This window comes from Molossus molossus, unplaced genomic scaffold (genome assembly GCF_014108415.1).
Source record: "Molossus molossus isolate mMolMol1 unplaced genomic scaffold, mMolMol1.p scaffold_m16_p_5, whole genome shotgun sequence".
Lineage (NCBI taxonomy): Eukaryota > Metazoa > Chordata > Mammalia > Chiroptera > Molossidae > Molossus > Molossus molossus.
Genome location: NW_023425388.1, coordinates 61,415,725 through 61,439,592, shown reverse-complemented (window position 1 = coordinate 61,439,592; position 23,868 = coordinate 61,415,725). Strand labels below are relative to the sequence as shown.

General features: G+C 50.6%; 1 protein-coding gene across 1 annotated transcript in view; it reads right to left on the bottom strand.

The window, feature by feature from the left end:
- Positions 1-5,002, bottom strand: part of HEG1 (heart development protein with EGF like domains 1) — a 90,241-nt gene extending 85,239 nt beyond the window's left edge. The window contains exon 1 of the mRNA XM_036242505.1: positions 4,708-5,002. Within this exon, the coding sequence (XP_036098398.1) occupies positions 4,708-5,002 (295 nt within the window). The remainder of the gene's footprint in view (positions 1-4,707) is intronic.
- Between the last annotated feature and the right edge of the window lie 18,866 nt (positions 5,003-23,868).

Below are 23,868 nucleotides of genomic sequence, written 5' to 3'. Positions count from 1 at the left end.
AGGCCACATGATATTGCGAAAAACGCAAATCAATTTGGTCACACTGATTTAAATTCTGCCTCTCCCATTTACTGTGATCTAACCTCACCAGACTTCAGTTTCCACAACTGTAAAAGGAGAAATAATGCCTCCAACAGGACTGTTCCGAGGGGTGAGGAACAGGAAAGCTCCCACCACAGGTAGGTGCTCAAAGGCCTGAAGTCGAAAGAGGAACCAACACTAATCTCCGTCCCTGCTGCTTCCCTGAGATTCTTCGAAGGGAGAGACATTCATTACCTCTGAAACTGACCGGTTATACAAAAGAAGCCGGGGGGCAGCGGGAAGCCACTGAAGAAGGCAATAAGTGGCTCATAAAAACTCACTGCCATCTGTTCTCTGCTCTCTTTCCGAGTGACTCTGAGACTAGTCAACCCCATGAACAGTGTTTTCAGCCAGCTGGGCAGAGCTGCTGGAAGGCGAAGGGGATCACTGGAAGGGCAGAGGCTCCTTCCCCAGCTCTGCAGGACGAGGAATGTAGTCACTGCCCAGCTGGGCATCAGACGCCTTTCATTCTCCCTCTACCCACACCACTCAGCTCTTGGGCAGTCAACAGCTGCAGCTCAGCATTTGTACACATGCCGAGGGAAGCAATAAAAGGGCTTTTGCCAGGCCCGGCCCATGTGGCTCAGTGGATTGAGCATAGTCCCATGGACTGAGAGGCCCTGGTTTGATTCCCGGTCAGGGCATGTGCCCAGGTTGCAAGCTAGATCCCCAGTGGCGGGCGTGCTGGAGGCAGCCGATGAATGTTTCTCTCTCACATCAATGTTTCTATCTCTCTCTCTGTCCCTTTCTCTCTAAAAAAAAATCAATAAAAGAAAAAGTATATATTAAAAGGGGAGGGTGTGCCAGGTTAAAAGGAATGACTTTTAAATACACACAGGCATGGAGAGTCCCTTTTCCCACACCCCTCCTTCTATTTGGGATTTGCTCCATCAAAGCAAGCAGGCTTCTCAGGAATCTCCACCACCCCCATCTCCTCCAGCCTTGGCCAGGACAGAGGTGGCCAAAATCCTAGAGGAAAGTCCCTCTCCCTTCCCTGCAGGGCTGCCTCTTGCCCAGCCTCTTCTCTGCCCTGCGTATTGGTTTTCCTAGCAGCTAAAGCTAAATGACAAAGTTGGCCCACAAAGTTACAGCAATTCAGGCAATAGCTATGTAACAGCCCCGAAGGGACTGGGCTCATAGAGCTTCTTTTACTCTAGGGAGCTGCATTTTTCTAAGATTATTATTCCTTGGGCTGGCAGCTCAGCTACTCGGCGTCATTTCCCTTTTGGGTGGGAAAGTTCTTTCCTTCTGCATTGATTTTCATTATGACTTAAGCTTTCCCCCCCCTCTCATCTGCAGATCTCACAATTAAAGCAAGGCCTCTAAATTGCAAAAATCAAGGCATATAAATATCAGCTTAAAATTGTGGCTTAGAAGCCCTGAGTTTTTTTTATTTTTATTTTTTATTTAATTAATTAATTTATTTTTGTTACAGATGGCCCTGAGTTGTTTTTAAAACACACACACACACCAAGAAAAAAGAAAACCTCCAGGGCTTGTCATCTTCTCTAGCTCCACAGGCTGAATTGTCAGCAACAGCTTCAGCTAAACAGCCAGAAGGTGACAGGTGGGCACAAAAGCTTAACAATGGTGCTGGGGTGCTGTCCTGGGCCTTGAAGTCTAATGCAGGCCAACAAAAGTGTGGTTACTTAACGGTGAGAACCTCCGAGTCTGTCAAGAGGAGGAAAGGGGCTAGAAATGGCCCCTGGGGGGGGGGGGGTGGATATCGCTGGTCCCTGCTGCTGACATCCATGTAATTGGAAGCCCAAGCTATGAGGGCCAGGCGCTGACCATGAGCATCCCTGCAGCAGAAGGGGATGCAGGCAGTCTTCCCAACAATCAAATGAAACACATTATCTGTAAGACTTGGGCTCATTACCAGCAGGAGGGAGCACCTCCCCAAACACACAAACGTTGGTGCGCAGCCTGGATGGCCATCTGTCGGGTGCTGAGAGGTGGGACGCAATGTGGACCAGGGGCCTCTGGAGGCCTGTTCAGCGTGGCGACTTTGCTGCCTTGGGAGATAACTGACTGTACCTTGTGATACATGGTGGCCAATCAAAAAGGGTCCAAAGCAAACCCTTGAAGGTTACTGGGAAACTCAGACTCACTGAAATCAGACAATGCTGCCTCTCTTGTTCTTTCTTTTCCCCAATAAGTGACATTGTTTGAGGCTCCACCAGAAAACGAGCACATGTCATGCTGGAATCCTCAGTCATGTTAGTAGCTTCTAGTAGTTTTCAGTAGGTAATCAATTTCCTCTCTTCTAATCTCAGGTTTCTAACATCCCACCTGAGATCCAGCCTTAGACCAGCAGTACAGCAGACACTCTGTGGGCGGTCTTCGTGAGGGCGCCAGGAGAGAGCCTCTCAGGTAAGAGACAGTGTAGACTCCTCGGCCTCCTGCCTGCCTGCTCTCTGGGACTCTCACGTGTATTCCTCCAGGTCTCAAGCACCTGAAGTTTCCACGGCTGTCATCTCCCAAAATGAATCAAACTGGGAAGGTTGTTAAGCCAAGACTAGCAGTGTTATCTGCTGAATCTGTGAGAAATGATGCGTCACTTAAGGCAGAGAGGGAGTCCCCGACTAGCAAAAAAGATCAGCCCCAATTCTTACCTGCAGAGTCCCCTAAGCCAGTTTTCCTTCACTGTCCCCTCCCAGTAGCACCCAGCTCTCTGAGACGTGTAGGGATTCCCAGACATACGAAAAGGAAGGAGACTCATGTGCCAGCTTCATCCTGCCGAAGTCCCGCCCTCCACCTTCCTGTAAGGCATCATCCCTCCCAGCCATCCCCTAAAAAGATCGGGGCCAAAGCTAAGAAAGCCTGACCACCAGCCAGAGAAACCTGCCTTTTTTTTTTTAATCCTCATCCGAGGACATTTTTCCATTTTTTGTACGGACAGAGTGGGAGGGAGAGAGAGGAAGAGAGAGAGAGAGAAACATCGACGTGAAGGGACACATCGAGTGGTCGCCACCTGCACGACCAACCAGGGCCGGGGACAAACTGCAACCGGGGTACATGCCCTTAGCGGGAACCGAACCCGGGTCTCTCCGGACCGCAGGCCGACGCTCTAACCGCTGAGCAAACCAGCCAGGGCAAAACCTGCCTTTCATTCTTGGTGTCTCTGATATGGCCTCAGTTCCCTGTGCACTCCACTTTCCGTTTAGAAAACACAAAATACTGGTGTTCCTTAGTTACTTTTCTAGTGCAAGAAAGCCAGGAAATGCTCTCCTTTACGTTCTTAATTCCTTCCCGTGGAACTGAAAACAATGTGTACTGTAAGTCATCTAAAGTCGGAGTCAGTGTGGGTGTGTCTCCCACCGGTCTTTTGAAGCTTTCTTCTCCTCTCCCTTACTGTTCCTCTGTTTCAATCTTGTGCCAGTGACTTAGAAATTCACAAAGACGCGGTATTGTTGCGATGATGGGAGTACTATTTTATGTGGAGGTGAGTTTTTTCTGGGGGGGTCTGATATTTTTTAAACTTTTTTTCCCTTAGAGGAAGCATCCCCTAGGTTCAACAAAGCAAACTAATTCTTATGCCACAAAGTTTGAGAAACTTAAATGGCATGTCAACTAGGAAGATGAAACCTTCTCAACCCTCACCTAAACTCCAATCAACAACCAGTGTTACCATTAACCTTGCTGCTCCAGGATAACCCTGAGAGGCCTATGCCTTGTGTCACTCACAGGAAGGCATTGGCTAACACCACCACATTGCTGACTCTGTTCAAAGCACTTTCCATTATTTTTACTTTCATTTTGTCACATCATCACTAGGAGGCTGAGAGGAACAGGGATCACTGCTTCCATATCACAGATGGAGAAACAGATCTAAAGAGGTGACATTCCCAAGGTCGCCATGATATCATGGTTGGAATTTCACGCAGTCTGTAGTGTTTCTTCCAGACCTAAAGAAGGAACTGTATAAAAGGGACAGGAGGAAAGTGGCCGGGTCCCCTGAGCAGTGCAGGTGGTGGCTATGCAAGGAAAGAGGAGGAAAGGGACAGTCCTGTGTCAGTGTTTGCCTTGCAGGGATATGACCCTGCAAACCCAACTCCATCCCCCCAGTCACCCTACTTCTAGTGAACCAGTGGAGTGTTTTGTTTCCAACTACATCCTTTGTCCTTTACAATATCCTAAGGACCAGAATTCTTTAAAAATCAGTTATTTCTATCTAAAAGTCAGGCTCTGTACCTGGAGAGGCCACTTCTTTAGCTACAGGAAAAGAATGGAATTGGGGACTGGACAGGCTGGACGTCACTCTGAGAGGTGGTCAAAGGGCTTTGGAAGGTTTGGGGGTTTCCCCTTTTATTTTGTTAAAGGGGGTCGTGTATACGGCGGGGGAGTTCCAGGGTACACCATGGTAGATAAGTTTTCTCCCAAGGGGTGGGGAGGAAACAGCTTGGTCACACCCCCCAGTCCGGCCACCAGCGAAACGGTCTAGGAAATCCACTCCACCCGCTCGCTGCCCTCCTCCCAGCCCGCCCTCGGGATCCCACGTCCGCACAGGTCAGCGGAGCCCGCGCCCGGGTCGAGCAGCGCGGAGGGGCCTAGGGCGGGGGATGCGGCCCCGGGGCGCGCCCACGCCCCCAGCCCGAGGCTCGCCGGTGCCCGGCTCTCACTCACCCGCGCTCCCGCCTCGGGGACCCGGGCCCGAGGGTCCCGGCCGTGCAGCGGCGTCCGGCGCCAGGGCCGTCTGGTTGGGGCCGGGGGGCGCGGGCCCGCGGCGCTCCCGGGGCGGAGTGGGTGGCGGCGCCTGCAGCTCGTGCTCGGGGCCGGGCTCGGGCGGCCGCGCCAGCCCCGTGCCTGCGAGAGGCGCCCGGCTCGGCTGGCCCCGCGTCCCGGGGGCGAGCGGCAGCAGCAGCAGCGGCAGCAGCAGCCGGAGCGGCGGCGGCCACCGCGAGGCGCGCGGCGAGGCCATGGTGGCGGCGCCCGCCCGCGCTCACATGCCCGGGCGCGGGGCGGGCGCGGGTGCCGTGTCGGGCCGGGGAAGTCGGCGAAGTGAGGCTGCGAGCGCAGTCCCCGCCTCAAAAGTTGTGGGAGCCGCGGGGGGGCGGCCGGGGGCCTGGCGGGCGCGGCGGAGGCGGCCCCGGCGCCGCTACATGCTAATTAGCCCGGGCGGGTCGCGGGGCGGGCGGCTCCTCCGCGGTTGACATCACCCGCCGGGCGGCCGGGCCGGGGCGGGGAGAGGGCAGGAAGGGGGCGGGGTGGCGTCCGCGGGGCAGGGCTGGGGACCACGCGGTGACAGCCACGGAGCCGCCAACTTTGGGCGCGCTCTCTCTCTCTCTCTCTCTCACACCCATTAGTATTGTTTTGCATTTGGGGAAAAGTGAGAAAAACCGAGTCTTCCGAATCAGGAACCAGAATTTCACAACTCCTTAAATGCACAATGAATCGATGAAAAGCAGGCACTGGGTCATGTAATTAGCACTAACTAGATTTTACAAAGCGCTTCGATACGGGGGAGAAGTGGAACCTATGCCCCTGCTCCCCAGCCCATGTGGTCACTGCCCCTTACCAATTTGAAGTGTCCCCCCTCCCCCGCCCCAGTACTCCTCCAGGCCCCAGGGCTGGTGCTGGGTTGGCTGCTGCCAAGCCCAACACTTCACCCTGAGGCCAATGCGGGAGTCATCCTTCACCGCGCCCTCTGGAGCCTGGATTCCATCCGCGTTCGACCACGGCCTTTGGCTCACACCAGAGTTCTGCAGAAGTGTCACCACCAGGACACCCAAGCAGGCCGCAGGGAAAAGAAAACTGTGAGTTCAGGCACTGTTAGGACAAACTTGATTGGGAAAAGGCCTGCAGATGGCAAATTCAACAAAAAGATGCAGAGATCACTGCATTTTACATGGAAACCTTCAGGGGACAGATACAGAGATTTGGTGTAAACAGCTTTTCCTGGTAAATAAAGTCCCTTGTGTGTCCATATCCCCACCCTTCCCAGTAAATACATGATAAAATGTCTAAACGTCAGGGCTGCAAGCCTCTTCATTTATTTCTAGGTAAAGAAAGAGGTGCTCGAAATGGAAAAGAACTTGCTCAAGAGTCTGAAGCTAGACCCAACGATGAAGGGATTTATCTGTGAATGACCATGTGGTGTCATTAATTCTGGTCCCATTATTTAGAATTTGCAATAATTCAGACAATGTCCCAACTGAAATGAAAACTGGAGCTCCTTCGGGATATCGTCAGTTCCGTTAGGGGGGCCGTCTGAGCACCAGATGCCCAGCAAACTCTGAGTTTGGACTTCCCTTCAGACCTGTCTCTCTACCCCATTTATCTGCCCTCTCTGTTGGCACCCAGAACTCCATAATTCAGCTCCAGGGGAATGCACAGATCACCGTGTCCTGGGCAGCTGCTGATGGACCTAGGCCTGCTTTCTGGTGACTCAGTCCAAGTGAGTCACTGGGCCGAAAACATGAGGATGCTCTGTATAAACAAGCTCACCTTAAACAGGGGAGTGAGGAGTAACAATTTGGTTTTATTTTGTTTTGTTTTTAAAGAACCAAAAAACCCCAACTCTCCAGGGCTTTCCAAGGAAGTACAATGCAGTGATCCCTCTGTAAGTAATTTGGTTTACTCTCATGGGCCCAGGTCAACTTCTTGGGATCCTGCTCTCATATTAATGTCAGTTCTGCCCAGCTGCCCAGACATAGCCAGATAAGCCCCAACACGCCAAGACACTGTGTTTGGAGGTTCTGGTCACTAATGCTCCCTTCTTCCTCAGAGACCATTTCGTGTAGCATGAGTTACTATCCCAGGCAACCAGTAATGATCAAGGGTTCAATGGCCCTTACAGGCTTCTCATGTGGATTCAGAGATCCCATTAGAGACTCTGCCTTCAACCAATGCCCAAGGAGCAAATGTATGGCTGCCCCATGTGCCTTCCCTGTAGGTACCACAGACTCATCGCTCTCTACTCTTCTCTCTACCTTCTAAAAGAAATGATCAAGTTGGGTCAGTTGAGTAGTGCTTAACCTGTGGGTGAGGAGGGGGAGACACAGGAGAACCTGGAAAGATGGATCTTGATGAAGATGAACCTCTTTTTCATCTTCTCCTAGGACAGAACAAGAAGAAACAGCAAGAGGAAGCTGGAGGCAGATGGAACCTTGGAAAGAGTAGTCGACGTGGTCTTAGAGCCCTTGCTTCTTGTCCTAACTTTACCACTCTGTGGTTTTAGGGTTCATTAAAGACCTTCTGACAAAGTAGCAAGAATATATGAAACAGGACATTTGTAGTGTCTACTTCCCAGAGATATAAAAATCCAGAGAAGAATTTTGGTCATTACACATGGTTTAAAAGAGGCCTTATCTGGAGCCAGGGGGATAAATTACATGACGTCTCAGATCCATTCCAGCCATGGGAGTTTTTTGATGTGGAATGAAACAGGTGGGATCCTACTTCAGACCGTATTTCTGGACTGAGTGAAGAGTCAGGCATTCCTAACCTATCCAGAGAGGGTGTGGGAATACTCCAAAGTGGTTGACAGTGAAATCAGCAGTGAGTCCAGTGTCTCCACTACCGAGTCAGAGCTTTTGCAGGAGCTTTTCTGTCTCTACTTGCAATAATTAGATTAGGTTTAGGCTGGGCTGCAGTAACAAATAGGCCCCCCAAATGCAGCAGCTTTCCATGATAGATGTTTTATTCTTCTTGTTCACGGGCTTGCTTCACTTCCTCTTACACCCCACTGGAGAGAACATGGTCACATGGCTCACCAAACTGCAAAGGCACCTGGGAAATATAGGCTAGCCATATAGACAAAGAAGAGAAGAGGGGGTTGGGTAGACAGCTAGCCGTCTGTCTCACCACTTGTTATCAGCGGGGAAAGGAAGGGTAAAGAAGATTCATCAGTTTCCTCCTTCATAAAAGGATGTTGAATCAGATGATCTCCCAGGGCCCATCTGATGTAACATTCTGTAGTTCCAAGAGGTGATGACATGTGCTTCTGCACCAAAGCAAACAAGCCTCAGGCTTCTGTTGCAGCACGTCCTTGGCCTGAGCAGTCCTCTGTCAATTGGTCTGGCTGGTGGACCATGTAGAGAGAACCCTGGGTTTTCTCCAAGTTTTGTTCCTGAGCTGTTCTCAATCCTTGGCCAAGTCAAGTGATCTCTATTGACCTCAGTCTCCCCAACTGTACAGTGGGAAGATAAATCATCACTCTTTGCAGCCTTCTGGGGTTGGTCTGAGGACATGATGAGATCACCGTCCGGAAGGCACCAGTAGCTCTTCTGACTGAAGCGCTCTACAGAATGCTTTGATTGTAACCAGAGCCTTAATAACACTGCACTCTGAACAGGTTCGAAGTGTACCCAGTTCCTGAGGACAGTGGCCCTGCAGAATGTGTGGCAGTATGGGTGGCATTGCCATGACTAGGATACAGTGGTGGCTGCATAGCAGTAACATCACAGGACTAGGGTCGCTGAGGACTGAGATCAGCCACAGACACCTGGACTGAGCTTCATCTGGGGATGGTGAGCTGGGCCCAGGCATCATCGTGGCCTCTGGCCTGCTCCTCTGCTGTGTGCTCATCACCCTGTTACACCCTGGATCTGTTTACTCATCCTCTCATCTGCCTGTCCCTTCCCATCCCCAATCTATGAGCTGCTTTCTGGAAGCTCTGTGCCTTTTTCATCTTTGTAACCCCAGGACCCAACATAGTAGTTTCTTTCTGTTATTTAGTCCTTTAACTAATATTTACTAAGTGACTACTCTGTGCCTGGCACGGTGTTGGCATTGGGTGAGTCTCAGACCTCATAGATTTTAAAGGCTTGGGGGACACAGACAGTAATCAAAACAACATACAAATAATAAGATAGCCCAGGGAAAAGAGTGCAGTGAAAAGAGCCTAAACATGAGCCCTGAGCACACACGTGAGATGGCTGGGAGAAGAGACTCTGGGAAGGAGCCACGGGGACGGCGGAGGGAATCCAGGGGATGGTCATGTCACTGAGCAAAGGGAAGGAGGTCGTGGTTAACTGTGCAATGCTGCCAAAAGGTCAAGTAAGGTGAAGATGGAACATATCTGTTGGTTTCAGCAACGTGGAAGTCCCTTTACCACAACAGGAAAGGTTTCAATGGCGTGACCGGAGCAGAAGCAACAATGGAGCAGGTCGGGAGAGTGGGGCGTGAAGAAACCAAGCTGGTCGAGAGAGTTTGGCTTTGGAGGGAAGAGTGAGTGAGGATGGTAACTACAGGGGGACTAGGAGTAGGGAACCTTTTCTTGTTTTTAGTGGGAGAATTTGAACATGGAAAGGGTCTACTTGGGAGAGAGAAAATAAAAATTCTAAGAAAAAGAAAACAGTGCCCTGTCCGGTTTGGCTCAGTGGTTAGAGCATCGGCCCGCAGAGCACAGAGTCCTGGGTTCAGTTCCCGCTAAGGGCACGTGCCTCGGTTGCAGTTTGTCCCCGGCCCCGGTTGGGGTTGTGTGGGTGGCGTCCACTCAATGTGTCTCTCTTTCTCTCTTCTTTCCTCTCTCCCTCCCGCTCTATCTGAAGATAAATGCAAAAAAAAAAAAAAAAAAAAATGTCCTCGGGAGAGGATAAACAAAAAGAAAATGGCTAACAGGATAAGGTATCTGAGAAGCAGGAGGGAATGGGATCCACAGTGCAGGTGGAGGGACTGGCCTTGGGAGGAGGGAAGAGGAGAGGGCGGCACAGTGGAAGGGTTGAGTTTCTAGCTGAACATTTTAAGAGGACTTCAATTTTCTTTGTAATGTCGGAGACAAGGATATTTGCTTAGAGGGACCGAAGGGCTGGGGCCTGAGGAATTTAACATTTTGAGGAACACAGTATATTAATTTTCCAGGGCCGTTGTAACGGAGCACCACAAACTTGGTGACTTAAAACAATAGTTTATCCTCTCACAGATCTGGAGGCTGGAAGTTCAAACTCAAGGTGGCAGCAGGGCCCTCCTCCCCCGAAGGCTCTGGGAGAGAAGTCTTCCTCGCCTCCTCATTTCTGGGGGTTGCTGGCACTCAGTGTTCCTTGGCTTGTAGATGCATCACTCCAGTCTGTCTGTGTCTGCCCATGGCCTTCGTATGAGGACACCAGTCACTGGACTTAGGGCCCAGCCTCATTCAGGATGATCTCATTTTAACCAGATTACCCCTGCAAAGTCTTTTCAAATAAAGTCACATTCATAGGTACCAGGAGTTAGGACTTGAGCTTGTCTTTTGGGGGATAGCATTTTGTCCACAACCGTGAAGAAGTTGAGAAATAGTTGCAGAGAGTGAGAGCCACGTGCTAGGATGCCAGCCCCGTCCAGGGTCGCAGAGATGAGTGGAGCACGGCCAGCAGCACCAGCTGTTCCCGACTGGCTCCTCTCCGCTGACCAGCATCCAGCATCCTTGGCCTCAGCCGGGGCACCTCAGCCCCCATCCACTTCACGGCAGATTCCCTCCCTCCAGGAACAAAAAACTTCTGACCTCTCTTGACCCATCCTTCCTTCCCATATCAGTCTCTGCATACCACTTGGTCCTTTTCTCTGCCCAGTGAAATCAAGACCCCCCCAGAGACAGAAGTGGCCGACTGGCCCTGAGGGCACCAGGGTGTAACAGGAGAGAGACTCCAAGGCAACCATGCAACACTTGCCACCCCCGCACTGTCCTGTTCAGAGCTCCAGGAAGCAGAGCGCCTTGAAACTTCGACAAAAGAACTGAAGGAGTGAACCCACCTCCTCATTTTGACCTCCCAAAATAAGCCTTACTGTCCCCTTTCTGGAATGTTAAGAATCATTTCCTTTCTTTCAGGCTGAGCTGGGCTGCCTGCTGGACCCCAAGCCAAGGACCCCATGCTGCTTCTCCGCCAGCTGGTGCTGGGCTCCAGAGGCATTGGCATTGGAGGGCCCAGGTGAGTGTAAACACTGCAGTCGCTGCTAAGGGCTGGGACCTCCTCCAGGGAGGAAAAAGGCTTGCTCATGGCTTGGCCAGGCTCCCAAGCACCGTGTACAGCAATCCTGAGTTCCGACTTAGCTTAGGTGGGTCCTCGAATGACCTTCCGTTTCTTGTCTGCCCATCTGAAAGGACCATTTCATTCCAAACAACATTCCTCCGATAAAATCGGTTACGCACTGTGAACGTCAATGAGCCAGGAACATTCTCCGACGCAACAGGATTCTGATAAAGTGGTCCTATTTTGCAAAAACCTCCCAGTGTGAAAAAATCCTCCCTGGAGCAAGCAGAGAAATTCCTGGGATGCCAGGACCCTGGGCAAAGTGGTCAGGGCCCTAGGGCAGGAGAGAAAACCCAGAGGTGAAGTTTTCCCTGAGGGCAAAGGGGCCTGGGTTTTGCAGGCATCGTTTCATTTGATCTGTCAGTCGACACGCATTTGATGAGCTCTTTCCAAGTGCCAGGCCCTGATCCAATGTCTTCATGTGACTGCCAGGCTCCCCTGCCTGTCAAGAAGCAGAATAACTCGCTCCCTTCACACAGTGCAGGTCAGCAGTCAGGTAGAACACCCACACTTTCACCTGGAACCCAGGCTCCCCCACTCCCCTTCGAGGCTGGGGGTTCTCCTCTTCCTCTGCACCCCAGTGGGCCTCCTGGGGCTGTTTCTGGGTATCTCAGTTTATACTATCTTCCTATCTCCATTTCCCTCCATCTCCACCAGGCTCTCTTTTCCTCTCTTTATATGCCTTTCTTCCAAGCAACTCATCCCCATTTCCCCCCTTCTCTTTAGCAAACTGTTACACAGAATTAAATACATTTAAAAATGTATTTGTGAAATAAACTTTTACATTCTCTGGGTTTTATATTTTAAATTGTTTGAAGGCTGTGTGGACTTCTCTGTGTTGTCTGCATTTCTTACAAGAGCGTGAGCAACTATTTAAAACTTTTTGTTGACATACGACGTGCCCAGAGAAAAGTGTGCCTGCAGAGGGCCACGGAGATGCTCTCAGAGGGAAAGGCGCCCACGTTGCCCTCCCGTCCTTCTGTCCCACAGTTACCACTATCCTGACTTCTTCCAGCACAGATTAGTATTTGGGGATAAAATACAAAATACCAGGTTTTGTATTTCATATCAGTGGGATGCCGTAATTGTGCTCTTTTGTGTCTAGCATCTATCGCTCAGCACTATGATGGTGAGATTCGCCCACAGTGTTGCAGGTAGTGATGGACTCTCATTCTCTAGTCGATGGTGCCCATGATGAGGCTGGCCCGCGATTTCTGTTCCCTTCTGTTGTGAATGGCCACTTAACAGCTATGACAAATAGCGCTGCCATTAACATTCATGTATGTGTCCTTTGGTGCATCTATTGGTTTTATTACCAGGAAGGAAAATTATTTCCCTGGGAAAGATGGAGGTAGATGGCCACGTGGGTTGTTTCACAAAGGGACTCTGGAGTAGGAAGCAGAACACACGAGTCCTCGCTCTGGCTTCTCTGTTCTCCAGTTCTACAACTTTGAGTCCGTCAGTGAACCTCAGTAAATCTGTTTTTTCATCTGCAAAAGATGTAATATCTGTCATTGGTAGGTAGTACTGCCTCATGGGGTAACTGTGACAATCAAATAACATGACGGATAGGAGAAAAAAAAGTGTCATACAAAACTTAAGGATGTTATTTTGTTAAAGAAGAAATTCAATAACAGTTACAGGCTCTTGACTGATCTGTTTTTAAACTTTGAAAATAAAAATTAAACCTATGGCCCAGCCGGTGTGGCTCAGTGGATTGAGCGTTGTCCCATGGACTGAGAGGACCCGGTTCGAGTCCCGATAGGACACATGCCCAGGTTGTGGGCTCGATCCCCAGTAGGGGGCATGCAAGAGGCGACTGATCGATATTTCTCTCTGACATGGATGTTTCTTTTTCTTTTTTTAAAATTTGTTTTTAATTGACTTTTTAGAAAGAGAGGAAAGGAGAGAGAGATAGAAACAACAAAACCCTGTCTGAGCTATAGGGACCCAAGGGACAGGCCCAGCTCCACCCACCCAACCCCCTAAGGGATAGGGACATATCCAAAGAGGATACACAGAAGGCCAGGACTGGACTCATCTTCAGATACCAGCCCAGTGCCCTGTCTACTGCCCTGCATCATAAGAAGGGAATCAGACAAGAGTGCGGAACAGGAAACAGGGCAACATGTCTGCTGACCAGCAGAGCAAAGCTAAGGCTCCGTGCTCTCTGCCAACATGGGTCACTTGTTAGTGTAGGGAAGCTGGTGCTGTTCACAGCCGGCGTGGAGGCAGGCTAGGCACCTGCCGCCAACTCCCACCTAATTCTGCCTCCTCGCCCAGTCCACACAAATCCTGTGCTCGGAGGCTCGGGCCCTGCAGCTCCCATGACGATGACAGCCCTGTGCTTGGCATTCTGGGGATGCAGAGCGGTGGGGTCCTAGCTCTCATCTGAGTAGGGGGAGAAGCATGATCTGAATGAGAGAGAGTAATTCAGGAAGGAATAACATGTGCAAGCGGAGCTCTGAGCAGGACTCATGACCAGATGGAGAAATGAACGAGAGCCCTGAAAACTAGCCCTTAGAGTAGTGATCCTGAACCCTAGCTGGACATTAGAATTGCCCAGGGAGTTTTCACAAAAGGTCAGTGCCTGGATCCCACCTACCTAATGAGAATAATCTCTGGCCATGGGGCCTGGGCATCAGTATTCTTTAAAAGTTCTCCGGGTGAGCCCTAGCTGGTTTGGTTCAGTGGTTGGAGCATCAGCTCGAGGACTGAAGGGTCACGGGTTCGATTCTGGTCCAGGGCACGTACCTCAGTTGCGGTTCGGTCCCCCGTCCTGGTTGGGAACGTGCGGGAGGCAGCCAATCGATGTGTCTCTTTCACATCAATGTTTCTCTCTCGCCCTCTCTCTTTCTCTCTCTCCCCCTCACACTCTGTCTGAAGATGAATGGAAAAATATCCTCGGATTAAAAAAATAAAAATAAATAATAAAAGTAAAAGTTCTCCAGGTGATTCCAATGCGCAGCCAGGGTCGAAAACCACGGCCTTGAACCGAGTGCAGTAGGCAGCAGAGAGCAGTGTGAGCTTTCAGGACGGAGGATGTATTGAGCTCCTACTCTGTACCAGCAGGCACTGTGCTAGGCTCTTGGTATACAGATGAGAAAGATATACAGAGTCCCTGTCCTTGACTAGCCAGCAGATTCAGAGAAAAGACGGATCCATAATAAGTATAATATACATATTTTACATAAGCATGAACCACGTGCTCTAAGCACACGGAGGATTTTCTGGAGAAGGCTTTCTCAGAGATGTGGCATTAGAATGTGACCAAGCAAAGAAAACAGAGGAGAACATTTTAAGGGGGAAAAGTAACATACAGGTGCTGAGTCTTCCAGAGACCCACTGTGTTCAGTATAGCAGGGAGCATGGGGAGAGGACTCTGGAAAGAAGGTCAAAGGCAAACACCAAGGGCCCAATTCTATCTGCACTCTCTGTATTTGAAAATGAGCTGGAAAGAGCAGATTTGAAGAGTGAGAGAGGTGGGGAGGCCAGTCAGGAGCCGCTGCAGTGACCCAGACGTGCAGGGGTGAAGGCCTGGATGGAGGAGCTGATGGTGGGAATGAGGGGGAGAGCTACCCAAGGGATAGTTCCAAACAAGGCAACAGGTTGAATCTGGTAATAGAATAGATATAAGGAGAGCAAAGGGGTGTGTGTGTGTGTGTGTGTGTGTGTGTGAGAGAGAGAGAGAGAGAGAGACAGACAGACAGACAGAGAAGAGGGAGGTGGGGGGATGCCAAGATGACCTCACAGTATGATTTGAGACAGTAGGAGAACATGGCATTAGCAAAGATGGGGATGCTGGGCAGATTACTGTATGTGAATTTCATGTAACCCCAAGACATCCACATGGAAATGTATCCAAAAGGCTGCTAAAGGGCAGAAGTGGGACTGTAGACGGTGAGGAGGGAAAGTATAAGGAGAGAAAGTGGGATATCCAGGTGTAAACCATCCACACCAGGCATTCGGCAGAGAAAGACAGAAACAGTGAAGGTGCCTGGGAGACCAGGCACAGGTGTGTCTTTACCTGGGCTGACCTGTGTGTGGGTGGAGACTGGGAAGGGGGAGGAGACAGCCGTAGACAAGGAGGTAGGTCCGTGAGGTGTGAAGTGTGGCCTCTAGCAAAGTGTCCTTCAGGCAGGAGAGGCATTTCCTTATGGAGATACAGAGAAACCCCTGCCCAAGGCCTGGATCCAGATCAACCCCCCCTAAAGCAAGGTCCAGGAAGCTTTTACTATAAAGGGCCAGAGAGTCAACGTTTCAGGCTGTGTGGGCCACGGGCTCTGTCTCAGCTCCCCGCTGCTGTGCACAGCAGACCTGTGTGAGTGAGGGGCACGGCTGTGTTCCAGTAAAACTCTATTTTCAAAGACAGGCAGTGGTTAGATGGTTAATTTTATTTTGTGTGAATTTTACCTCAATTGAAAAATGTTTAAAAACTACACAGACCCTGGGCTTGATTTGGCCCAGGGGCTGCAGTTCGCCCACTCCTGCTCTAGGGGTGAAGGAGGGGCTGCGGAGGAAACAGGTCTGTGCTGGCCTCCGCGGGGAGTGTGCAGAGTGACCAGGAGAGATCTAAGTTCAAATCCAGCTCTGCCGCTTACTAGCTATGTGACCCTGAGTAAGTTCCTGAGCCTCTGTTTCCTCATCTGTAATGTGGGCGATGACAGACCTTCCTCACTGAGTTGTTCTGAGGATCCAGGGAGATGACTATGAGTGTCTAGTATAATGCCTGGCTCCAAACAGATTTTATTACTGAATTTTTAAAAATGTGTTTATTGATTTTTAGAGAGAGAGGAAGAGAGAGAGAGCTAGAAACATTGATGTGAGAGAGAAACATGGATCGGCTGCCTCCTGCACGCCCCCCACTGGGGATCGAACCAACAACCCAGGCCTGTGTCCTGACCGGGAATCGAACCGGGACCTCTCAGTCCATGGGATGATGCTCAGTCCACTGAGCCACACCGGTTGGGCTCTTACTGAATTTTTGAGGACAGACCATGAACTGCAGGATCACAGCTGCAGTGGGTGCCATGACCACAGAGCCCAGGCGGTGCCATGACCACAGAGCCCAGGCGGTGCCATGACCGGGTCCCTGAAGGACCGTGTAGAGCTCCCACCCCTCTGACTTGTATCAGACTGGAACGTGAGCCAGAAAGAAATGTATAAAGTGCCAAGTCACTGGGCTTTAAGAGACTGTTTGTTGCAGCACCAAGTCCACCCTGACACACAGAGCTACACAGAGGTGCCCGTCTAACCAGCAGCTCAATTAAACATTGGCACTGCTTGCCCTGGCCGGTTTGGCTCAGCGGTTAGAGCGTCAGCCCACGGACCAATGAGTTGTGTTTCCATTCTGGTCAAGGGCACGTACCTTGGTTGCGGTTGGTCCCCAGCCCTGGGTCAGGTCATGCAGGAGGCAACCAGTCGATGTGACTCTATCACATTGATGTTTCTCTCTGTCTCTCTCTCTCTCCCACTCTATCTGATGATAAATAGAAAAGTATCCTCGGGTAAGGAATAAAATAAATAAACAAACAAACAAATAAATACATGAATAAATAAAAATTGGCACCGCCATTTGGAGCATCTCCCCCTGAGACTTTCCGTTTGGGGTCATCTTTGAAAGCAGTGTTGTTTTCTCCATCTTCACTTCTTACCGCATGTGGTGTATGTCACATCGCACAGACCAACACTCAGCGAGCCCTCTAGCTGGCTGCTGGGCATGGCTGCTCGTCCCATGAAGTGCCACCCACCCTCAGGGCTTCCCCAGGTGAATCTGACATAGACCACACGGCCCATATTTTAAGCCAGGCTTCACATTTGGTGAGTCCAGCTTTTTTTTTTTAAATATATTATTATTGATTTTTTTACAGAAAGAGGAAGGGAGGGAGAGAGAAAAACATTGATGTGAGAGAGAAACATCGATCTGCTGCCTCCTGCACGCCCCCTACTGGGGATCAGGCCCAAAAACCTGGCATGTGCCCTGGTAGGGAATTGAACCAGGACCTCTCAGTGCATGGGGCGATGCTCAATCCACTGAGCCACACTGGCAGGGCAAGTCCAGCTTTTTAAAAATAGAATGACTTCTCTAACAGACACAATCAGGAAAGAACACACGCACATGCGCACATACACACTCACAGGTGTGTTTTTTAAGAAACAATAAAATAGGCTAAAAACCCAAGTTCTCTATTATTTTAGAGACTCCCATTTAGAGAACTGCTTCTGCCTCTTTCAGAAGATGCTGTGACCACCCTCACCTCAATGACTGGTCAGCTGCTCGCTGTCCTCCACTCACCCCTGCTCATCAGACTAGGGGACAAGGACAATGCACCAGCCTTGATGCTGCGAAATGGGCCGCATGCCCAGGAGCGCAGCCAACGGGGAACCCCCTGATGCTAGTGGGTCTTTCTTGCCATCTGCTTTACCTCTTACTCGAATGTGACCCCACACACACACCCGAAGAGTCAAGGGCTTATGCCTTTACTTGCTGCCTCGAACCAACAAACTGGCATCCATTTCTGCTTGACAGCCTCCTCACAGGAGCCCAGGGACATCTCCCTGACGCAGGGTGCTGCACGGTGTGCGGTGGGCGCTGACTTCTATGTTCCCTGTCTGCCGAGAAGTGCAAACGGTGTGGAATAACCCCAGCCTGCACAAGCACCTCTGGGCCTCTCCTCTTGGGATCGTATACCCGTCAAGGTATAGGCATGGCAAGAAGTGGGTTGTTTGCTCTAGAGTAAGCCTTGATTCAAAGAACCAGAGGGGGTGGTAGGTTTTTTGATGTTTAAGAAAAATTCCTAAGGCTCTGGGAAGGGAGGGGAGAAGCCTGAGGGAAGTGATATAGGGAAGTGGCCGAATGAGCGTAATAAACCAAGGATGTGGGAGGAGGAGGCAGAGTTGAAAGGGTGCTCAAGTGGTCACCCTTGCGCAGATTCCCTGCAGTTGGCAAGTGAAGGCGTCCCACTGTCTGTGGTTGAGGAGAGACAGCAGCAGGAGTCCACTCTGCTCGGAAAGGGCAGGCTCGCAGGTGCCAAGAATCACTGCGGTTTCCTTCCTTCCTTCCTGCCTGCCTTCCTCCCTCCCTTCCTCCCTCCCTCCCTCCCTCCCTCCCTCCCTCCCTCCCTCCCTTCCTTCCTCCCTCCCTTCCTTCCTCTTTCTCTCCCTCCCTCCTTTCCTCCCTTCCTCTTCCTTTCCTTTCCTTTCCTTTCCTTTCCTTTCCTTTCCTTTCCTTTCCTTTCCTTTCCTTTCCTTTCCTTTCCTTTCCTTTCCTTTCCTTTCCTTTCCTTCCTTTCCTTTCCTTTCCTTTCCTTTCCTTTCCTTTCCTTTCCTTTCCTTCCCCTTCCCCTCCGCCTCCCCATCCCCATCCCCTCTCCTCCCTTCTCCTTCCCCTCCCCTCCCCTCTCTTTCCCTCCCTCTCTTTCTCTTTCCCTTCCTTCCTTCCTTCCTTCCTTCCTTCCTTCCTTCCTTCCTTCCTTCCTCCCTCCCTCCCTCCCTCCCTCCCTCCCTCCCTCCTCCCTCCCTCCCTCTCTTTCTTTCTTTCTTTCTTTCTTTCTTTCTTTCTTTCTTTCTTTCTTTCTTTCTTTCTTTCTTCTTTTTTTCTCTTCCCACAGTGAGTGACATGGAATTAGCAGGGGCAGCAGGAGAACACTTACGACACCTCCTCCACCTTTATTTTCTCCCCCAAAGTGTGAGTCCCTGTCATGGGGTGGCAGGCAGAATTCTCATTCTCGGGTTACAGAGAAGGAAGTCAAGGCTCCGTGGGGTTAAGAAGCCTGCCCCAGGGCACAGAGCTAGTAAGCCATAGAGCCTGGATTCAGAGATTTTCATTCCCCAAATCCAAGAGTTTGCAAATATCCCCAGTTCCTCCAGTGAGCTCACTTAAACGTCACAGGAAAGAAGACGAGTTGTTAAGCTAAAGGTGCTCTAGTCCTTCTATCTCCTTTGTGTGCACCTCGTCCCGTGTTTCAAACCCTCTACCCATCTCTTGTGAATTCATCTTGCAGCGTGTGGTTTGGCTGTACGCTGTGCTGCTTTGTAGTTCTGTCCAGATTGTCCTGGGCACCCCCACTGTCTCCCCCAGCAACCCAGCCTCCAAGTCACCATGGCCAACTCCTAAGCCCCAGACCCTGTGAATAGTTACTAATACTGCAACAGGAACTTTGCAAATGGGATTAAATGAAGGATCTGAGTTGGGAGATGGTGCTGGATCATCGGAGCAGGCCCAGTCTAATCACACGGGTCCTAAAAGCAGGAGAGGGAAGCAGGAGAGTTAGAGAAGATGTGAGGACGGAAGCAGAGAGCAGAGTCAATGTGAGCACTTCCCGCCGGCGTCGAAGACGGAACAGGCCACCTCCAAGGAATATGCAGCTTCTAGAAACTGGAAAAAGCAAGGAGACAGATTCTCCCTGAGATCCCCCCGAAGGAACCCATTCTTGATTTTAGCCCAGTGAGACCCATTTCTGACCCTTAGAACTGTAAGAGAATATGCTTGTGTTGTTTTAAGCCATTAAATGTGTGGTCATTTGTTGCAGCAGCAACAGGAAACTAATACAGTGTGTTCTCTTTATTTGTTCTTATCCCCACACTGCCCCCACCATCCCAACAACTCACACTCACAAACTACTGATTGGTACAGTGGGGACCCCATATACAGGGGGGATCCGTGAGCCTCAGGTGACCGGTGCCTGCCCCTGCAGAGCTCCGGGCTGGTTCCCCAGGCTCCTCGCCCCCGTGCTCTGACCTTGGGAGCGGAAGCCCCCCTGGTGCCTTCCTCCCTCCAGTGTAGGAGAGCAGAAAGAGCAATGCGTGTGTCACGGAGAGTGGGGGTCTAAGGCTGGATGGTCCCTGAGCCTGGGTCACGCTCTCTATAAAATATCAAGATGGCCTTCTGTTATCATGCTTCGGCCTTTGCTCCTGATTCTCAGAGCACAGAGAGGGTACAAGCACCTCCAGGACCTGACCCTCGCCTGTCTTTCCAGTACGTGTATTTCTCTTGCCTCGCATCGCCCCACCCCTATTCCCCTGAACCCTGAATTACTTGTCAGCCTCCACACGCCTTTGGTCATGCTGTCCCCTCTGGTGGGAATGCCCTGGCCCTCCTCTCTGCAGATACCCCCTCCTTCAGGGAGCCCTCCTGGCTGCAGCCAGAGTGGCTTGAGGCACCTCTGACCATCCACAGACCCAGTGTCTGGCTCTGTCCCTGCTCTCAGTGCTCCTGGGGTCCCTTCAGTTCTCCTCACTTTCCTCCTCTGCCCATGGAAAGGATGGAATTACCCCCAAACTGCCCCCTCATCCCAGCAGAGGTGGAAGGAACACTTCTGCCCCCACCCCCACTCTGTCATCGTGTATTTGCTTCCCTGCAAGGGAGGGGGTGGTCAATCCGATTCGTCAGAGCTGGGGCCACGTTTCACTGATGGGCAGGACCCGGAGTTGAAAGGTAATGTGTGGTCACCTTATGATCTCTGCCCTTCTGCTACCGGTGATGAGGCCAGCTGGTCTTTCTCTCTCTCAATTCTAGCTCTTCATACGAGGGTCTTTGGGAGAAAGATATCCTTAGACCCAAGAGAAAGAAAGTTAGACACTGCAGGCCTTGCTTCAGCCTTCTGACCTCAGCTGTGTCCTCCCCACACCCGTGTTCAGGTAGTAATACATAAACTGGCGCCTTGTTTTCCACCCTTAAATATACTCCCATGGTCAGACACCTGGAGGGAAGGAAGGGTGATGGAGTCCTGACCCTCAGACTTCCACACTGATTTATAATTGTGTGTGTAGGTCAGAGGACTTGCTAGCATGACTCCCAGAGACATCGGAGAAAATGACCCAGTCCTGAGTTCCAAAGTGCTCTAGAATTGGGCTGTACTCACCCTGTAGATTGGAGGGTGGTGGCTGAGGAGTTAGTTCATTTCTGCCCGAATGGCCTATGGTCATATTTCACATTATAAAGCTCTGAGATCGGTGAGGTATACCTGGCTCAGGTGAGGTGATCTCAGGCATGTGTACAGTTGCTCCAACCATGGATGGGTGGGCTGGTAGATCAATGGGTGAATGGGTGGATCAACGGGTGAGTGGGTAGGTGGATAATGGATGGGTGGATGGCTCATTGGAGGATAAATTGATAGACAGCATGGCGTGAAGGGTGACATCCATGGTCCCAGAAGGTCTGATAGGACCCTCCCTCTTTCAGACACCCTCATGTACAACTGTGCACTCCTTGGTAAACATTTAGCCCAGGAACCTGCCCCTCTCTATTTTAAAAAGTGTCGCTGGTCTCACTGCCACATATCCTGACTGTGCTGACATTTTTCAGCATCCTTGAGATAAATAACTTCTCTCTGAATGATCCAGTGACACCCATGTCTCACCTTTCTGACAATGTGCACTTATTACTGACCTTTGTCAATATACGGGATACATAGAAGACCTCTTCTGTGCCCCTCAGGTCTTCTCTGTCCCATGTCTCTGGGGCTGAGACCATTTGTTCCATCTCGGCCATCACTGCAGCAACCAATTCTGCTGGGCTCCACCAATTTCATATACACAGACCCAACAGCGCCTCACGTCCACAGGCAGCTGTTCACTGTCAAACTCATCATGGAAGGTGCAAATCACAAGTGTGTGTGTGTGTGTGGGGGGGGGGGGGGGGTTAATGCCCTAAAGGGCTAACATCTGGGAAACAGGAACCCCTGGATGAATTCTCATCCTTTCTTCCCTCTGCAAGGGGGTCTTGTGACACAGGTGTTCCTACAGTCTCTCAGAAGGGTCCTTTGAGAGTAAGTGCTCAGTTGCACATGATACTGAGGTGTCACCAACCCAATGACATGCCCCCTTCCCTGCTTCACTCCTCTTCCCCGCTGAGCATGGACTTCTGGTTTCTGGGGAACCCAGGCTAAGACCTGATTATTGCTTTACTGATTTCTATTACTCTTTTTTTTTTTTTTTTTATCCTCACCCGAGGATACTTTTCCATTTTTTGCACAGATAGAGTGGGAGGGAGAGAGAGGAAGGGAGAGAGAGTGAGAAACATCGACGTGAAGGGACACATCGAGTGGCTGCCACCTGCACGACCAGCCAGGGCCGGGGACAAACTGCAACCGAAGTACATGCCCTTAGCGGGAACCAAACCCGGGTCTCTCCGGACCGCAGGCCGACGCTCTAACCGCTGAGCCAAACTGGCCAGGGCTCTATTACTCTTTATACAATATAGTTTGGGTTAAATAAAAGATTTTGGGACATAATTAGAGGTTCAGCATGTTTAGCATCTGCCTCCCATGCCAGGCTCCCAGCCATTCATTTCGGGATCCCCAACGTCAAGTAGAAGGTTGGAATTCTTTATCATACCTCACCCTTCTCTTACTCTTTTCCACAAAATTAATCACATTGAGAAAGTTCTCATCCTGGATACTTCAGTTTTCTGCCATGTATGGTCTTCACACTCAGCACTGTCTTTTTCAGAGGGGTTACTTTTTTTAACTTGTTTGCAGAATTTGAAAAAAGCAAAAAGAATCACTAAAGCCTTCTAAGGCAGGCTGGAAAATGGTGGTCCCAAAACATATCCACATCCCAATTCTTGTAATCCAAGAATGTTTCCTCATTTGGCAAAGCCTTTGCAGGTGTGATTAAGTCAAGGCTTTTGAGATGAGAAGATAATTCTGGATTACATGGTAGACCCTAAATCTATCACATGTATCCTTATAAGTCTGATGCAGAGGCCAACTTCACACATACACAAAGAGAAGGCCATGTGTGTGATCACAGAGCAAAGAGAGAGTTTAAAGATGTTGGTCTTGAAGATGGGAGTAATGGGGCCACTAGTCAAAGAATGCCAGGAGCCCCCAGAAGCTGGAACAGGCAAGGACTGTATTCTCCCCTAGGGTCTCTGGCGGGAGCATGGCCCTCCTAACACCTTGACTTTAGCTCAGTGATACTGATTTCAGACGACTGGCCTCCAGAACTGTGGGCAAATAACTTCCTATTGTGTTTAAGCATCTCAGTTGGGGCGATTTGTTACAGCACCCTCAGGGAGCCAGTGCCGCTTCTTCCTCCACAGGGCCCCCAGAATCACCTCCGAGACCAGCCCTCCATGAATGCAGTCTGTCCTTTTATGATGTTTCTACTTCCCAATGCCTATTGCTAACTCAGGGTTTGCTTTCTTTAATTTGTTTCTAATGATTTTCCGAAGTCTGGTATTTAGCCAAAAAAGAGCATGAACAGTGATCACAAAGTAGATTTCACTGTGAACCGTAACCATGAACTAGATTTCATTTTTCTGGGAGAGAATGTTTGGATCTAACTTGCCCCTCATCACATTCTCCCCAGGCCCCCCACTTGCTTTAAGCCCAGTCCATCCAACAGGTCAGTGTTTCTCAAAATGGGGCTTGAGGCTCACCTGGGTTGAATCACCTGAGGCACTCTTTAAAACTGCTAAAGTCCAGGACTCTCCCTCAAACTTACTAAATAAACATTTTTTTGGCTGACCTGCAGAAATCTGCACTTTTAACAGGGCTCCCAGGTGATTCTGAGCAACAGAGCGGTTACCCCAGGGCAGGGAATGGGAACGGAACAGATGGGGGACATGGACAGGGGTGGGGGAGGCTCTTCACTCTCTATATGATTATACTTGGGGGTGGAACCATGTGGGTGTGATTCTGAGTACAGAACCTCTACTACGGAAGAAAGAGGTCATAACTGACCCCACAGCACTTCTCCCCAGGGCTCGCGGCCAAGCCGCTGACTCTGGGCCAGGTGCTCCGCTTATCTGGGGAAGCCACTCCCATGCCCCACGATTGGATGCTTGTGATGAATGCTGAGCTCATGGAGGAACCCAAACAGTCCCATCCCC